The sequence below is a fragment of the Eulemur rufifrons genome, chromosome 2 (assembly GCF_041146395.1).
Source record: "Eulemur rufifrons isolate Redbay chromosome 2, OSU_ERuf_1, whole genome shotgun sequence".
NCBI lineage: Eukaryota > Metazoa > Chordata > Mammalia > Primates > Lemuridae > Eulemur > Eulemur rufifrons.
In genome coordinates this window covers 20,215,104-20,228,585 of record NC_090984.1, presented here as the reverse complement: position 1 = coordinate 20,228,585, position 13,482 = coordinate 20,215,104, and the positions used below count along the sequence as shown (strand labels likewise).

At 37.0% G+C, this 13,482-nt stretch overlaps 1 protein-coding gene across 1 annotated transcript in view; it reads left to right on the top strand.

The window, feature by feature from the left end:
- The window catches only part of ETFA (electron transfer flavoprotein subunit alpha), a 76,643-nt gene that overhangs the window by 23,003 nt on the left and 40,158 nt on the right, over positions 1-13,482 (top strand). The window contains exons 3-8 of the mRNA XM_069457022.1: positions 893-974; positions 1,078-1,160; positions 5,524-5,623; positions 7,350-7,460; positions 8,119-8,220; positions 9,391-9,459. Coding sequence (XP_069313123.1) covers positions 893-974; positions 1,078-1,160; positions 5,524-5,623; positions 7,350-7,460; positions 8,119-8,220; positions 9,391-9,459 — 547 coding nt within the window. The remainder of the gene's footprint in view (positions 1-892; positions 975-1,077; positions 1,161-5,523; positions 5,624-7,349; positions 7,461-8,118; positions 8,221-9,390; positions 9,460-13,482) is intronic.

Here is a 13,482-nt window from a genome sequence, read left to right as displayed (position 1 = left end):
ATCCTGATTCCGAACGGAAAAATGAGGAATTAAAATAGAAAATATTTTGCTTTGTCATAGATAAATATATGTATATGGGCAGGAATTCAATGGTTGACAATGGGCTGTTAAATAAGATTTTCTCTATTGACCAGGGTTACTAATTTTAATATCATCAGAAATTATTGCCAAGTCAAGTCCAATAGACTGTAAACTAGGATGGTTAAGTCCTGTTCTTTACCTCTAGGAAACCCTAAGTCTAAAATGTATTGCTGTGTTATTATTGTAGGAGAGAGAACCCCATTTTCACTATTTCTAAAATGATGAACCTACACTTGCATTGAACCAAAAGTAAAAAGCACAGTTTACAACTACATTTGAATAAAGAGCCATGTTGATTTGGTTTGTCAGTTAGTACTTTTCTTTTTCAAAGCAGGAATTTTTGTTGAAATTCATGTAGTAGGACTATGTAAGGTCAATTGGAAGTAAGATCTATTGGCATAAGATATTCTTTGTCAGGAAATACTTTTTAATTTCTAAGTAGCCCTTTTGCTAATAAGAGTGATTTTTATAGTTAGTCATTAAGATCATACTTTTTGTGTGGCCCTTGGTGCTATTCCATCAGGTTGCTGGATTTGTGACCGTTGTCAGCGAGCCCCCCACCCCCCAACACCCAGGAAAGTGGGCAGAAGGGGAAGAACAGCAAAGAGGGATAAAATAGGTTTTTGACCCTAATATATATGCATTTAAGTGAAGTATTTTTTGCCAGTTTATTTACATTTTCATTTTTATGTCAATAAAAGAACTTTGAAATTAAAAAAAAAGATTTCATGCTCTGTTGAAATTTGTAGTGGTGGCTCTATTTGCATGTATCTGATAGATGGATAACTAGGAATTTATCTTTTAATCACAGGTGACACAAGATCTCTGTAAAGTAGCAGGTGTAGCAAAAGTTCTGGTGGCTCAACATGATGCGTACAAAGGCCTCCTTCCAGGTAAGGTTTTCCAGGGGAAAAAATGCAGTGTCTAAATTATGCTTGAATATAAGAACATGAAACTATTATGAAATATGTTTTATCAATTGTGTTTAATTCTCAGAGGAACTGACGCCATTGATTCTGGCAACTCAGAAGCAGTTCAATTACACACACATCTGTGCTGGAGCATCTGCCTTTGGAAAGGTGAGAAGACTGAGAATGTGGAATCTGATGTCACCACTTTGAAGGGTTAGATTTCATTGTGCCGAAAATGTACAACACACTTTGTTTAGATAGCCAAACCTGATTTCTCTGAATTAATGTGGTAGTTTTTCTAAAATTCTTTCAAGATTTTATCATAATCTCTGTTAAAACACCATTTTCAGGTTTTTAAATTTTGTTGTGGAGAAAACTCTATTTAGGCTATTTTAAATTATCTTTGTTTACAAACAATGTTGAGTTCTGTGTGCCTGTGTGTGTGTGAGATTGTCATTCGTACTTGTAGCCTATCTTAAGAGATGGTTTATTTGGGTGACTGCTGCATATTTAGGAAGGTCAGATTCTGTCTACTTGAGGGGTTTGGAAAGGGCTGTATGGTCGTTGAAGATATTCTTAGGGTAAAGAAAGCTGTAATCAATCATGTGCACCGTGGTGTGTCTGAAGAAAGGCTGTCTATCAGATGGGTAGTGGCCTACATGAAGTTAAAAAGGAGGGGTAAGGGGAGCGCAAGATGAGCAATTCGTCAGTGGACCTTTCTTGCTTTCTGTGTGGCCACAGGTGCTATCCTAGCTCCATTTTCTTTTATCTCATTTTTAATAAGCTACAGTTGTTAGTCTTTATTTTTGCTTTGAAAAACTGTAAGTTGTACACAAATATGTCCATATTAGAAAGGGTGCATACAGTACGGCAGTATGTAGAGCAGGGTATCAAAGTCCTACCTTCTGATTTCCATCTCGCTCTTCCCTTTACAGGAGTACAGCTGTTAACAATTGGAAGTTCTGTTATGCTTCTTTCTATGGATTTTAAAATTGTAATGCATGTACAAATATATATTTGTTACTTCTAAAATAGGATAATATGGCATGAATTGTTTTGTGACTAGTGGCTTTTATTTAAGAGTATGAGTTGAAAATATTAGCTTGTAATATGTCTATCTCTTTACATTTATATTTTATTTTTAACTTAGTAAATTTAGTTTTATCTATCTATTTATTTTCAGAGATGGGGTCTTGCTATGTTGCCTAGGCTAGCCTTGGAACTCCTGGGCTCAAGTGATCGTATGGCCTCAGCCTCCCAAGTAGCTGGGACTACAGGCATGCACCACTATGCCTTGTCTCTTTTTTTATGGATGCATAATAGTCTATATTTAGCCAAGGACGGTTAGCTTGTTTCTGATTTTTTGCATTTATAAATTTTGCAGCAGGGAAACAACTCTGTGCATATATGTTTGTGTCCATGTGCTGGGATTTATTTAGAATAGAGTTCTAGAAATGAATTTGCTAAATCAAAGGCTATATGGTTTAAAAATTTTGGTACATATTGCTAAATTGCCAACACTTGCTATTATACATATTAATACTTTTTCCCCTAATCTGATGGGTGAAAAGATCTTTGTGGACCATGCCATCTCTGAGAGTTTTGATTCTATGTTGGAGGATTTAAAATATTTCGTGGGTCTTGAGCTTCTGTGGTGGCAGTTCACTTAAAAGATTGTTAGACCAAGAAAGGGTGTGTGTTGTGACTTATTATTATAGATTTTAGTACTCTGGACTTGACTGCTGTGTTATAACAGATGGGAATTTTCAGAATAAGGGTCACATAATAGTAGCTGATCCTGCAGCCTTTGAATGGGTTTGGAATGAGAAAGAGTCCATCAGAAGAAGCTAAACAATTTGCTCTATGATAGTCCTTTACCAGCTGTGGTTTTCGGATAACACACTTTTATACTGGTATGCTAGAATTTTAAAATCTGTCATTTTTTTGTTCATGAAAAGAACACAATAGTTACTGCTTCTCTGCCCAGAAGCCATGTGGTCAAGCCTATTGGGTAGTATATATTTTTTAAAAGATAAATATCTGTGTACCATCCACCCTCTCAGAACATTTATCTGGAAGATGAGATCCAGAAAAAATATGCCTTTCAGCACCATGGCAAATTATTTTCAAGATATGCTAAAATAAAACAAAGCATAATGAAAGTACAAAAGACATTAAATTTTAATCTATTTAGGAAGTTCTAGAACTTTAAAAATAGGCACAGTCTGTATAACATAGAATTTGTAAGAGAATCTGCTCATCCAGATAATAATATTAAAGTAGTAATTCCTTAACAGTTAAAGAAGGTGGTTCAGGAAAGAGTTACTTACTGAAGCAGGCTTTAAATACTGACAAATCTGTTCTTAAAAGTAGATATCTTCTAAACCTCTTATTTACCAAGTTAGAGCTATATTTAATGGATTTTTTTTTTTTTTTTTTTTTTTTTTGAGACAGAGCCTCGCTCTGTTGCCTGGGCTAGAGTGAGTGCCATGGCGTCAGCCTACCTTACAGCAACCTCAAACTCCTGGGCTCAAGCCATCCTCCTGCCTCAGCCTCCTGAGTAGCTGGGACTACAGGCATGAGCCACCATGCCCAGCTTATTTTTTGTTTCTATTTTTAGTTGACGAGCTAATTTCTTTCTATTTTTTTTTTTTTTTTTTTTTTTCAGTAGAGACGGGAGTCTCTCTCTTGCTCAGGCTGGTCTTGAACTCCTGAGTTCAAGCGATCCACCCACCTCGGCCTCCCAGAGTGCCAGGATTACAGGCATTAGCCACTGTGCCTGGTTGGATTTTTTTTTTTTGAGATAGAGTTTTGCTCTGTTGCCCAGGCTAAAGTGCGGTGTCAAGATCATAGCTCACTGCAACCTCAAACTCCTGGGCTCAAATGGTCCTCCTGGCTCAGCCTTCCAAGTAGGTAGGACTCGTGCACTACCACACCCAGCTAATTTTTAAATTTTTTGTAAAGATGGGGTCTTGCTGTTGCCCATGCTGGTCTTGAACTCCTGGCCTCAAACAATCATTTCTCCTTGGCCTCCCAAAATGCTATAATTACAGGCATGAGCCACCACACCCAGCCTGTTTAATGGAATTTTAATTGTTTACCCAAACCTTTTATTTTGTGTGGGATCTTAACTTTTTCTAATTGTGGTTTTACAAAGTATAGCACTTTTCAGAAATCCTTTTGTCATGGTTGAAAGAGAATTACTATATAATGTAGGTAATGATAAAGTGAAAATTAGAAAACCTTTCCTGTTGGCAATATAGCAGGAGGGAAATTGACTCAGGCTGTCAACAGTCGTTAGCATCAACTTATATAGAAGTACTTATTAGATAGAGGGTTAGGGACAGGAGAGAAACAGAAGAAACAAAACCTCTGCTCTTGGGGGTGCTTATAAATCCAGAAGGTTGTATAGTATGTATATTAAAATTATTTTAAAACAAAACACATATTAGTGCTAATTAATATAGTATAATTGTATACACACGTGGGAGGATACAGAATAAAGGAGTAATTACAGGATAATACTGAGAGCAGTGTTAGAGAGCAGAGAGAGTTTGGGTGCAGAATGGGGAGAGGAACTTGAATAATGTTATATTAAGAGTGTGCCAGCAAGGGGCACTTCTGTCACCTCAAGTTCAGGAGGCGCCATGGAGTAAACTGTGTAGAAAGCAGTATAGAATTCAGTTTTTCTGTTTGTGTAGTAAAAAGCAACATTTTACTTCTCAAAACACATTTACATTATCTGAAAGAACCTTGAGTCCAGAAAGTATGGTTATTCAGTCTTCACTAACTGACCCTCCTCTGTTTTAGAGCCTGGGTTCATAGAACTTTAGCCTAGAAGTGTAGGGATTCTCTTGCCATCATTGCCATATGAAGTAACTGAGACCTGGGAATTGTGACTTTCCCCAGGATCCCTGCTAGTGAGAACAAAGTTAGCACATGTGTCTATTTCAGAGATGTTATATGCATATACAGGTAAAAGCATATCTATTTATTTTTGTTGCTCTTTTTATACATACTACACAGCTTGTTCTTCAGATTAGCGTTGATCTTTTTTTGTGCACCATCAATTTAAACAACAGGTGAAATGTCTGCTTTGAAATTTTTTCTTTTGTATACAATTAAGTAAATATATACAAGTATCTTTTTCAGGATTTCAGGATTTCACCACTCTTCTAAATTTTTTTCTCTTTTGTTACCTAAATTCAATAATCTAAAACCATCACACTTTGTAATTGATGTTTATTGAAGTAACTATCACATCACATAACTCAACATATTGAGTTAAAATGGCTTATTACCATAAAACTCATAAAACTTAACATAGAGTAATGGTAGGCACTCACTTAATCTCAAGGACTTTTCAAAACGCTGTGCTTGAAGTTGCCGTATGTCTAAAGATGCATGTGAAATATAAAATATTTGAATTATGATTTCTATAGAATATGCATTTGGAAGATGTCATTGCTAATAGTTTATAGCCATCCCTCAGTGTGTATGTGTGTAACTCACTGCTTATTTTGCTTTTTAGAACCTTTTGCCCAGAGTAGCAGCCAAACTTGATGTTGCCCCAGTTTCTGATATCATTGCAATCAAGTCACCTGACACATTTGTGAGAACTATTTATGCAGGTGAGTACCCAAGGAAATTAATTAATCAACATGTTAAATTTTAGTAAAAAGCAGAAATTAATCTTGTAGATAGAATTTTATTTATTTATTTATTTTTAATTTTTTTAAGACAGGAGGTCTCACTCTTGCTCAGGCTGGTCTCAAACTCCTGAGCTCAAGTGATCCTCCTGCCTTGGCCTCCCAGAGTGCTAGGATTACAGGCATGAGCCACCACACCCAGCCCATAGTCTTGTAGATAGAATTTTAAAACAAGCCATATAGTTGCTTTAAATGAACCATCTTAAAGGTTTCTGAGAAAAATCTCAGTCTAGGCCCATGACATGGCATTCTCTGTGATAGATCCTGAACACAGTTCTTTCCTGCCTGGTCATTCAGTTTGCAGAGTGAGATTTTTCCAGTGGTCAATAAAAATTAGATTTACTATTCAATATATATTTTTAAGTGGCATCTAGAAAAGTAAAACTTTTTTTCTTTTTAATTGTATTCTCAGTCTCCTTTGCTTCTCCTACTCCATTTCTGTTTGCATTAAGAAATTCATTTCACTGTTTCTTTAGCTGATTGATCTATTGCTAAGCACACTGGTCTCTGGTGGGGTTGGAGAAGGCAATGAACTCTTTGTTCTTCCTGATTAAAGTTGTGTGTTTCAGTATAGATGGTCAGTTCTCGAATCAGACCTTTCATCTTCAGTAATGTTTGGGGGGAAATATTTGGTCATAGTTTAGTTCACTCTTAATGTGATTGCTAATTCATGAGAAATGTCTCAAATCCTTTAAAAATCTTGGCACATCTGTACTTGTTCTTAATGCCCTATCATGTTTTCACATATATCTTCTTTAGCATGCATAGTTGCTATATATATATATATATATATTTTTTTTTTTTTTTTTTTTTTGAGACAATGTCTCGCTCTGTTACTCAGTCTAGAGCAGCAGTCCCCAACCTTTTTGGCACCAGGGGCCAGTTTCATGGAAGACAATTTTTCCGTGGACCCAGGGGTGGGGGGTGGGTGTCGGGGGTGGAGGAGGGTGGTGCAGAGCTCAGGCAGTGATGCATGGCCCATTTCCTAACAGGCCACACACCAGTACTGGGCCATGCCCAGGTGTTGGGGACTGCAGGTCTAGAGTACAGTGGCATGTGTCATCATAGCTCACAGCAACCTCAAAATCATGGGCTCAAGTGATCCTCCTGCCTCAGCCTCCAGAGTAGCTGGGACTACAGGCATGCGCCACCATGCCTGGCTAATTTTTTTATTTTTGTGGAGATGAGGTATCACTGTGTTGCCCAGGGCTGGTCTCAAACTCATGGCCTCAAGTGATCCTCACATCTTGACTTCCCAAAGTGCTAGGATTACAGGCCTGAACTACCATGCCTGGCCATAGCTATATTCTTATTAAGTTGTGGCAGCTCATATTTTTGAGTTACTTATTATATTGTTTTTGGAGAAGGAAGCTTTGCTCATATTCCTTTTAGAAAGAGTGTACCTTCTTAGTGTGGCTGCCTGTTCCAGTTTCTTGCTTCCTGGCATATCAGCACCTGTCCTGTATTTAAAGACATCCAGGATTAAAATTAACTACTGATATATTTCTTTACCATTATGGTCCTCTTTTTCCTATACTTAGTAGAGTTATAAAAACAATCAGTTCACAGTTATTTCTTGCCTTGTCTTTGTGAAGTAAATTCAAAGCCTCTGTTTTGTTGCTTTTTAAAAATAAATTGTATCTTCCAGGAAATGCTTTGTGCACAGTGAAGTGTGATGAGAAAGTGAAGGTGTTTTCTGTTCGAGGAACATCTTTTGAAGCTGCGGCAACAAGTGGAGGTAGTGCCGGTTCAGAAAAGGGTGAGTGTTCATTTGGAGTTTTTTGTTTTTGTTTCTTATTTTTTTAGTTCATAGATTGTATTATAACAAGAGATGACCTCTGCTTAAATTCGTAATGCAGAGTATTTGAAATGAAAGTTCAATCTAAATGATATTCCCAAACTTATACAAAAATAAGAAATGCTTATAATTTATGTCTTTTTCACATCATCTTTGGTACTTGGATAGCTGCTTTGGTAGATCAAGGGGGTGGAAGAGAGAGGATCCATTAAGATTAATATGTGATATTGACATTAAGGTTTTTTACTCTCGTCACTTTTCCTATTACAGGAATTCAGTATAATAGAATGTAATGATAGTAAATGTATAGAGGGTTTTATGCTTTAACACATACAGTATCTTATCTGAACCTAATAGAAATAGCGGTATTTAGTTTTTACAGATAGACTGAGAGAATTAAATAACTTCTCAAAAGTCATACAGCTAATGAGGTGAAGACTGGACTCTAGTTCCCTTAAGTCTTTCCACAGAGATAACGAGATTAGGAGCACAGAAAATTCACAAAAATTAACAAACTTAAATTTCATGAAATTATGTATTTGTGTGTTTCTGTTAAAAATAATCACTGTAGAACTTGAAATCATAGTCATTGTTTCATTATATGTATCAATGTATGCAGCATCAAGTACTTCACCAGTGGGAATATCAGAGTGGCTTGACCAGAAATTAACGAAAAGCGATCGACCAGAGCTAACAGGTGCCAACGTGGTGGTATCTGGTGGTAAGTGGAATATTAATTTTAAAAGATTATGGAAACTTAAAATACTTTGATTTTTTTAAAATAAATATTTGTATTTATTTTAGAGGAGCACAGATTTTTTTCTAAATGTAAGAAGTTGGAAAGTTGCGAGTATTATTTCTGTTTTACCAATCAGGAAAATGAAATTATGAGCATAATACACAATTTGGGCTTTCCATTGCACATCTAGTCACTGGCACCAGGGGGAGCATAGTATAAAATCTCTTGCATAGCTTTGCCACTGGTGTCATTTTATTATTGTTGGACTTCCACGTTATTCTGTAGAGTATGGTTGGCTTCTGAATTATGGAAAGAAATGGTTCAAATCTGAGGGCCATCTTGTGTATAATTCCCACACTTCCTTCTGCTTTGAAAGATTCCCATGGTTTTCCAGGTCTCTATGGATAACTCTTTGAACTGTTCGTATTGCATAAGACATGCTTCTTTTTGTATATTATACTCCTTATTAAAAAATAAATAAAATACCTTTTTTAGCCTCCTTACTTTTGAAAAAATAAAGACTGCTGTGATTTTGAAATCTTCCCAAATTAAATATCAAACAAAATATTTAAGCTTTCAAACAGCAAATGGCATTGAGAAGAAAAAATTTATTATTTTGAAAACATATATCTGACTCATTTATTCTAAGAAATGTTTACTGGTTATCTGTTCTATGACAGGCCTGTTGCAAAGTGCTAGAGAAACAAAGATGAAAGGCAGAATGATCTTACTCTCAAGGAGTTTAAAGTCTGATGGGATGACTTCCATTCAAATAATAACTTTATTCAGTCATCCAGAGAATATTTATTGAGCATCTACTATCTATAGAGTTTTGCTTAATACTGCAGATAATAGCAGTGACCAAGATAGAGATGAATCCTGCAATTAAAGAGTTTTTATTCTAGTGAAGAAACCTGACATTAAAGATTAGTTACACCATTAGTTAACTAATTAATTACAGTAGGGTTGAATGCTTTGTAGGAGAAGTATAGGAACATAGTAGAAGTCAGAAAAGGTTTTATAGAGGAGGTGGCGTGCTTAATGTGGCAGTTATGTAATTTGAAAATTTACTCAACTATACAACATAGCAAAATTTTTATAGAATGGAATTTATGCTTGCTTAATTTGTTTTTTTTCATCTTTTTAAATGAGGTCGGGGTTTGAAGAGTGGAGACAACTTCAAGTTGTTATATGACTTGGCAGATCAACTGCATGCTGCAGGTAAAGTTCTTTTCCTTGGTAGAAAGCTGTTCCCTTTTTGTTGGAAGTATTTTTTCCTTCATTGTTTCATTTATGTATAAGTCACTCCAGGACACAAATTATTTTGCTTTCTGTGGTTTTCAGTTTTTCTCTCTGGAACGGTTTTTCTCAGGCCTCCAAGTAAGTGGGATAGCATTCAGTGAGGGAAAGGTTTCCTAGGACTTTTTTAGTTATTTATGTGACACTCTTCTATATGCCAAATCCTAGTCGTTTTTTTGATTTTTGCTCATTTTTAAAATAATATCAGCTTCGGTGCTTACTTCAGATTCAGGAATACCCTGGTTTTTCCTCTTTTATGGTGTCTAATATAAATCTCTCCTATAAATAGAAATACATTTAAAGCTATTTTAAGGCCCGTCCAAGTGCAGTGTTTATAATTAATTGATCGTCACTAGTTACAGATTCCTTTGTTCCTTTTCCATTCCCACTGTTTCGCTTGACTGGCCTTAAAAATATATATATATGAAAAATTTCTTTAAAGGTATTTTAAAATTTTAGTTAACCATATATAGAAAAGATAGAACTTATTAAAAGTGCATTGATAAGAATGGAGATGTTTTTTGAAAAATAAAAATTAAGATAATTGATTGGTTTTTAATTATACAACTACTACATTCTTCTTTTTACAAAAATGTCCCAATTCTTTTATCTCTCTCTCCTTTTTGAGAGTTTTGTATATAGGTTTTTTTATACTTTTCTATTACATAATATGTATACTCATAGAAATAGTAATAGTTTTGTCTGATTAAAGCTATGGTATTGACTCTTTATGATCAGATGTTGATATTTCACAATTTTTTTCATTGACTCATTCATTCACTGAACAAATATTTATCAAGTGTCTTATTATATATAGGAGGCACTATTTTAGGTGCTAAGAAAATAGCAGTGAACAAAATAAATAAAAATCTCTGTCCTTGTGGAAATTATAATACATTTCTATTTGGATGAAGCAGACACCTCATATTAGTTTCTTTTGGCTACTGTAATAAATTACCACAATCTTGGTGGCTTAAAGCAACAGGAAGTTTTTCTCTCTCGGTTCTGGAGGCCAGAAAGTGTTCAAATCAGTGTTGGCAAGGCCATACTCCCTCCGGGGGCTCTAGGAGGTAGTTTGTTCTTTTGCTCATCCAGCTTCTGGTGGCTGCCCCAGTACTCCTGGGCTTGTGGCCATGTCACTCCAATCTCTGCCTCTGTCTTCACGTCACCTTCTTTGTGTGTGGACTTCAAATCTCCCTCTGCATTCCTCTTATAAGGGTACATGTAAAGGCATTTAGGGCCCACTTAGCTAATCCAGGTTAAGCTCCTTCTCGAGATCCTTACCTTTGTATCATATCCACTGCCACATAGTAATACTCACAGGTGCTAGGGATTAGGAAGTGACTATATCTTTGGAGGGGCCATTTTCCTGCCTACTACAGGTACTAAACGCAATAAATTAGTAAATAATGTTGGAGAGTGATAAATGCTACAGAGACTAATAGAATAGGAGGTGTATTGGAGGGGAAGCATTACAGTTTAAAATAAGGCAGTCAGAGTAGGCCTTAACGAGGAGACATCCAAACAAAGGTTTGAAGAGATGAGGAAGTGAGCGGTGAGGATATCTGAGGGGGGATGTTTCAGGCAGGGGAACCAGTAAAGTGCAAAGAGCCTGTCTAAGACAGGAATGTGTCTTGCCTATTTGCTGAATAGCAAGGAGGCCAGTGTTGGAATGGAAAGTGCAAAAGAGAAAGTAGCAAGAGGTAAAATTGGGAGGTAACAGGGAACCGTATCACACAGGGCCTTGTAGCATATTGTAAGGAGATGGCTTTTCTCTGAGTGAAACAGGGAACCACTGGAAGGTTTGAACAGAAGAATGACATGATCTAACACATTTTCAAAGGATCACTTTGGCTGCAGTTTTGGGAATAAGCTGTAGGCTGAAAAGTACAGTAACAGGGAGATCAATTAGAAGGCTATTTCAGTCACCCAGGTGAGAGATACTGGTAGTTTGGTCCGAGGTAGTAACAGATGTGGAGAGAAGTGGTCAGTTTGGGGATACCTGTTTGAAGGTAGAGTCATCAGGATTTCCTGGCAGACTGGATTTGGATTATGAGAGAAAATACTTGTCCTGGCAACTGGTAGGATAGAGTTGCCCCTAGCCGAGATGGGGAAGATCTCCGGTGGAGCAGTTTCCATAGTGAGATCAAGAGTTCAGTTCTGGGAATATTAAGTTTTGAGATTTCTAATGACAGACATCCAAATAGAGATGTCAGTTAAGCAGTTGGTATAGGAACATGGAGTTCATTGGAGAAGTTTGGGTTGGAGATATAAATTTGGGAATTGCATTTGGTTGGCATTTGAAGTCATGAGACTGGATGAAATCACCAAGGGAATGAGTGTAGATTAAAAAAAGAGGTCCCAGGCTGGGTGTGGTGGCACATGCCTATAGTCCCAGCTACTCAAGTGCCTGAGGCAGGAGGATCGCTTGAGCCCAGGAGTTTGAGTCTGTAGTGTGCCATGATCGTGCCTGTGAATAGCCACTGTACTCTAGCCTGTGCAGCATAGCAAGACCCTGTCTCTATAAAGAAAAAAATAAAAGGTCCCAGGACTAAGCCATAAACACTCTATGATTAAGAGCTAAGGGAGAAAAGGATATGGAGGACTAAAAATGAGTGATAAGTTACACAAGAAAACCAGGACAGCGACTGTGTTTTGGAACCCAAGTGAAGTGTTTCACTGAGGGAAAGAGGGATCAGCTATGTCAAATGCTGCTAATAGGTCAAGGCCAATTAAGTGACTATTGGATTTAACTACTTAGAGGTCATTGGTGACTTTGAGCAGTTTCAGTGGAATAGTGGAGTGGGTTCAAAAGAATGGTCCTAGGTAGTGGTTACATGGCTGTGTTCACTGTGATAAGCTATTGAGCAGCACATTTCTGTGTGTGTATTATATTTTAATAAGATTTTTAGAAAACAGAATGAGAGGGCTGGAATTGGAGATAGTGAATATAGACAACTCTTTTGAGGGATTTTGCTATATAGGGGAACAGAGAAATGGACAAGCAGCTAGAAGGGGAGTGGGACCAACAGACGCATTTTTTTAAAGATGGGACAGTTAATAGATAGCATGCTTGTATGCTGACGAGAATGCTCCGGTAGAGAGGGAAAAATGAGTCATACAGGAGAGAGAAGGAAGAACTAGTGGAGCGATGTCCTAGGGTAGACAGGACAGAATGTGGATATGGCTACAGGTAGTGGGTAGATGTGTTGGTTGAAGAATGTGGAAGTTCTCTTGATTCTTTCAGTTTTTTTCAATGAATAAAAAGCAAAGTCATCTGCCAAGAGAAAGAATGATAAAGAGGTATAGGAAATTTGAAGAGAGAAGAGAAGATATGAAATTATAGTTTGGAAAGAGTGAGATAATGAAAGGACGAGGAGAATTTAGAATGATTGCCGGGAAGCATTAAGGCCTATTTATTTAAAGTAAAACACAGTTAACATGGCTGGTGTTTGGGTGGTTTTCTCCAGTCGTGCTGAACTACAGGAGGAGAGGTATGGAAAAAGTGGAGAGATTGCTTAATTAGTTAGCCAAAGATGGAGGTTTTTCCTCTGTGAGTGTGACGATGTAAGACGAAGGCAGGGAAACTGAGGTATATACAAAGGAGTGATTACAATGATTGATCATAGAATTTAAGGTGAGTAAAGAAAGAAGAGGAGACACGAGGAGAGAGAGGACAATGAATAGAATTGTAGATCATAGCAGGATCAGAGGATTGTTGCAGTTGGGTACTAAAGGGAGTAGCTGGAAAGAGGAGGTCAGAGAGAGGTTGGAAATTGAGACTTTCAAGGGATATTGGTAATGGAAAGGTCTGGGATATGACTGTGGGCAAGGCTGTGGTAGGGTGGCAGGCAAGCTCACTGGAGGAGAGTTAGAACTGAGAAGCTAGGGTGTTGAAATCGCCAAGAATTAAGACAAGACTAGAGTATAGGACTTTTGGTTTCT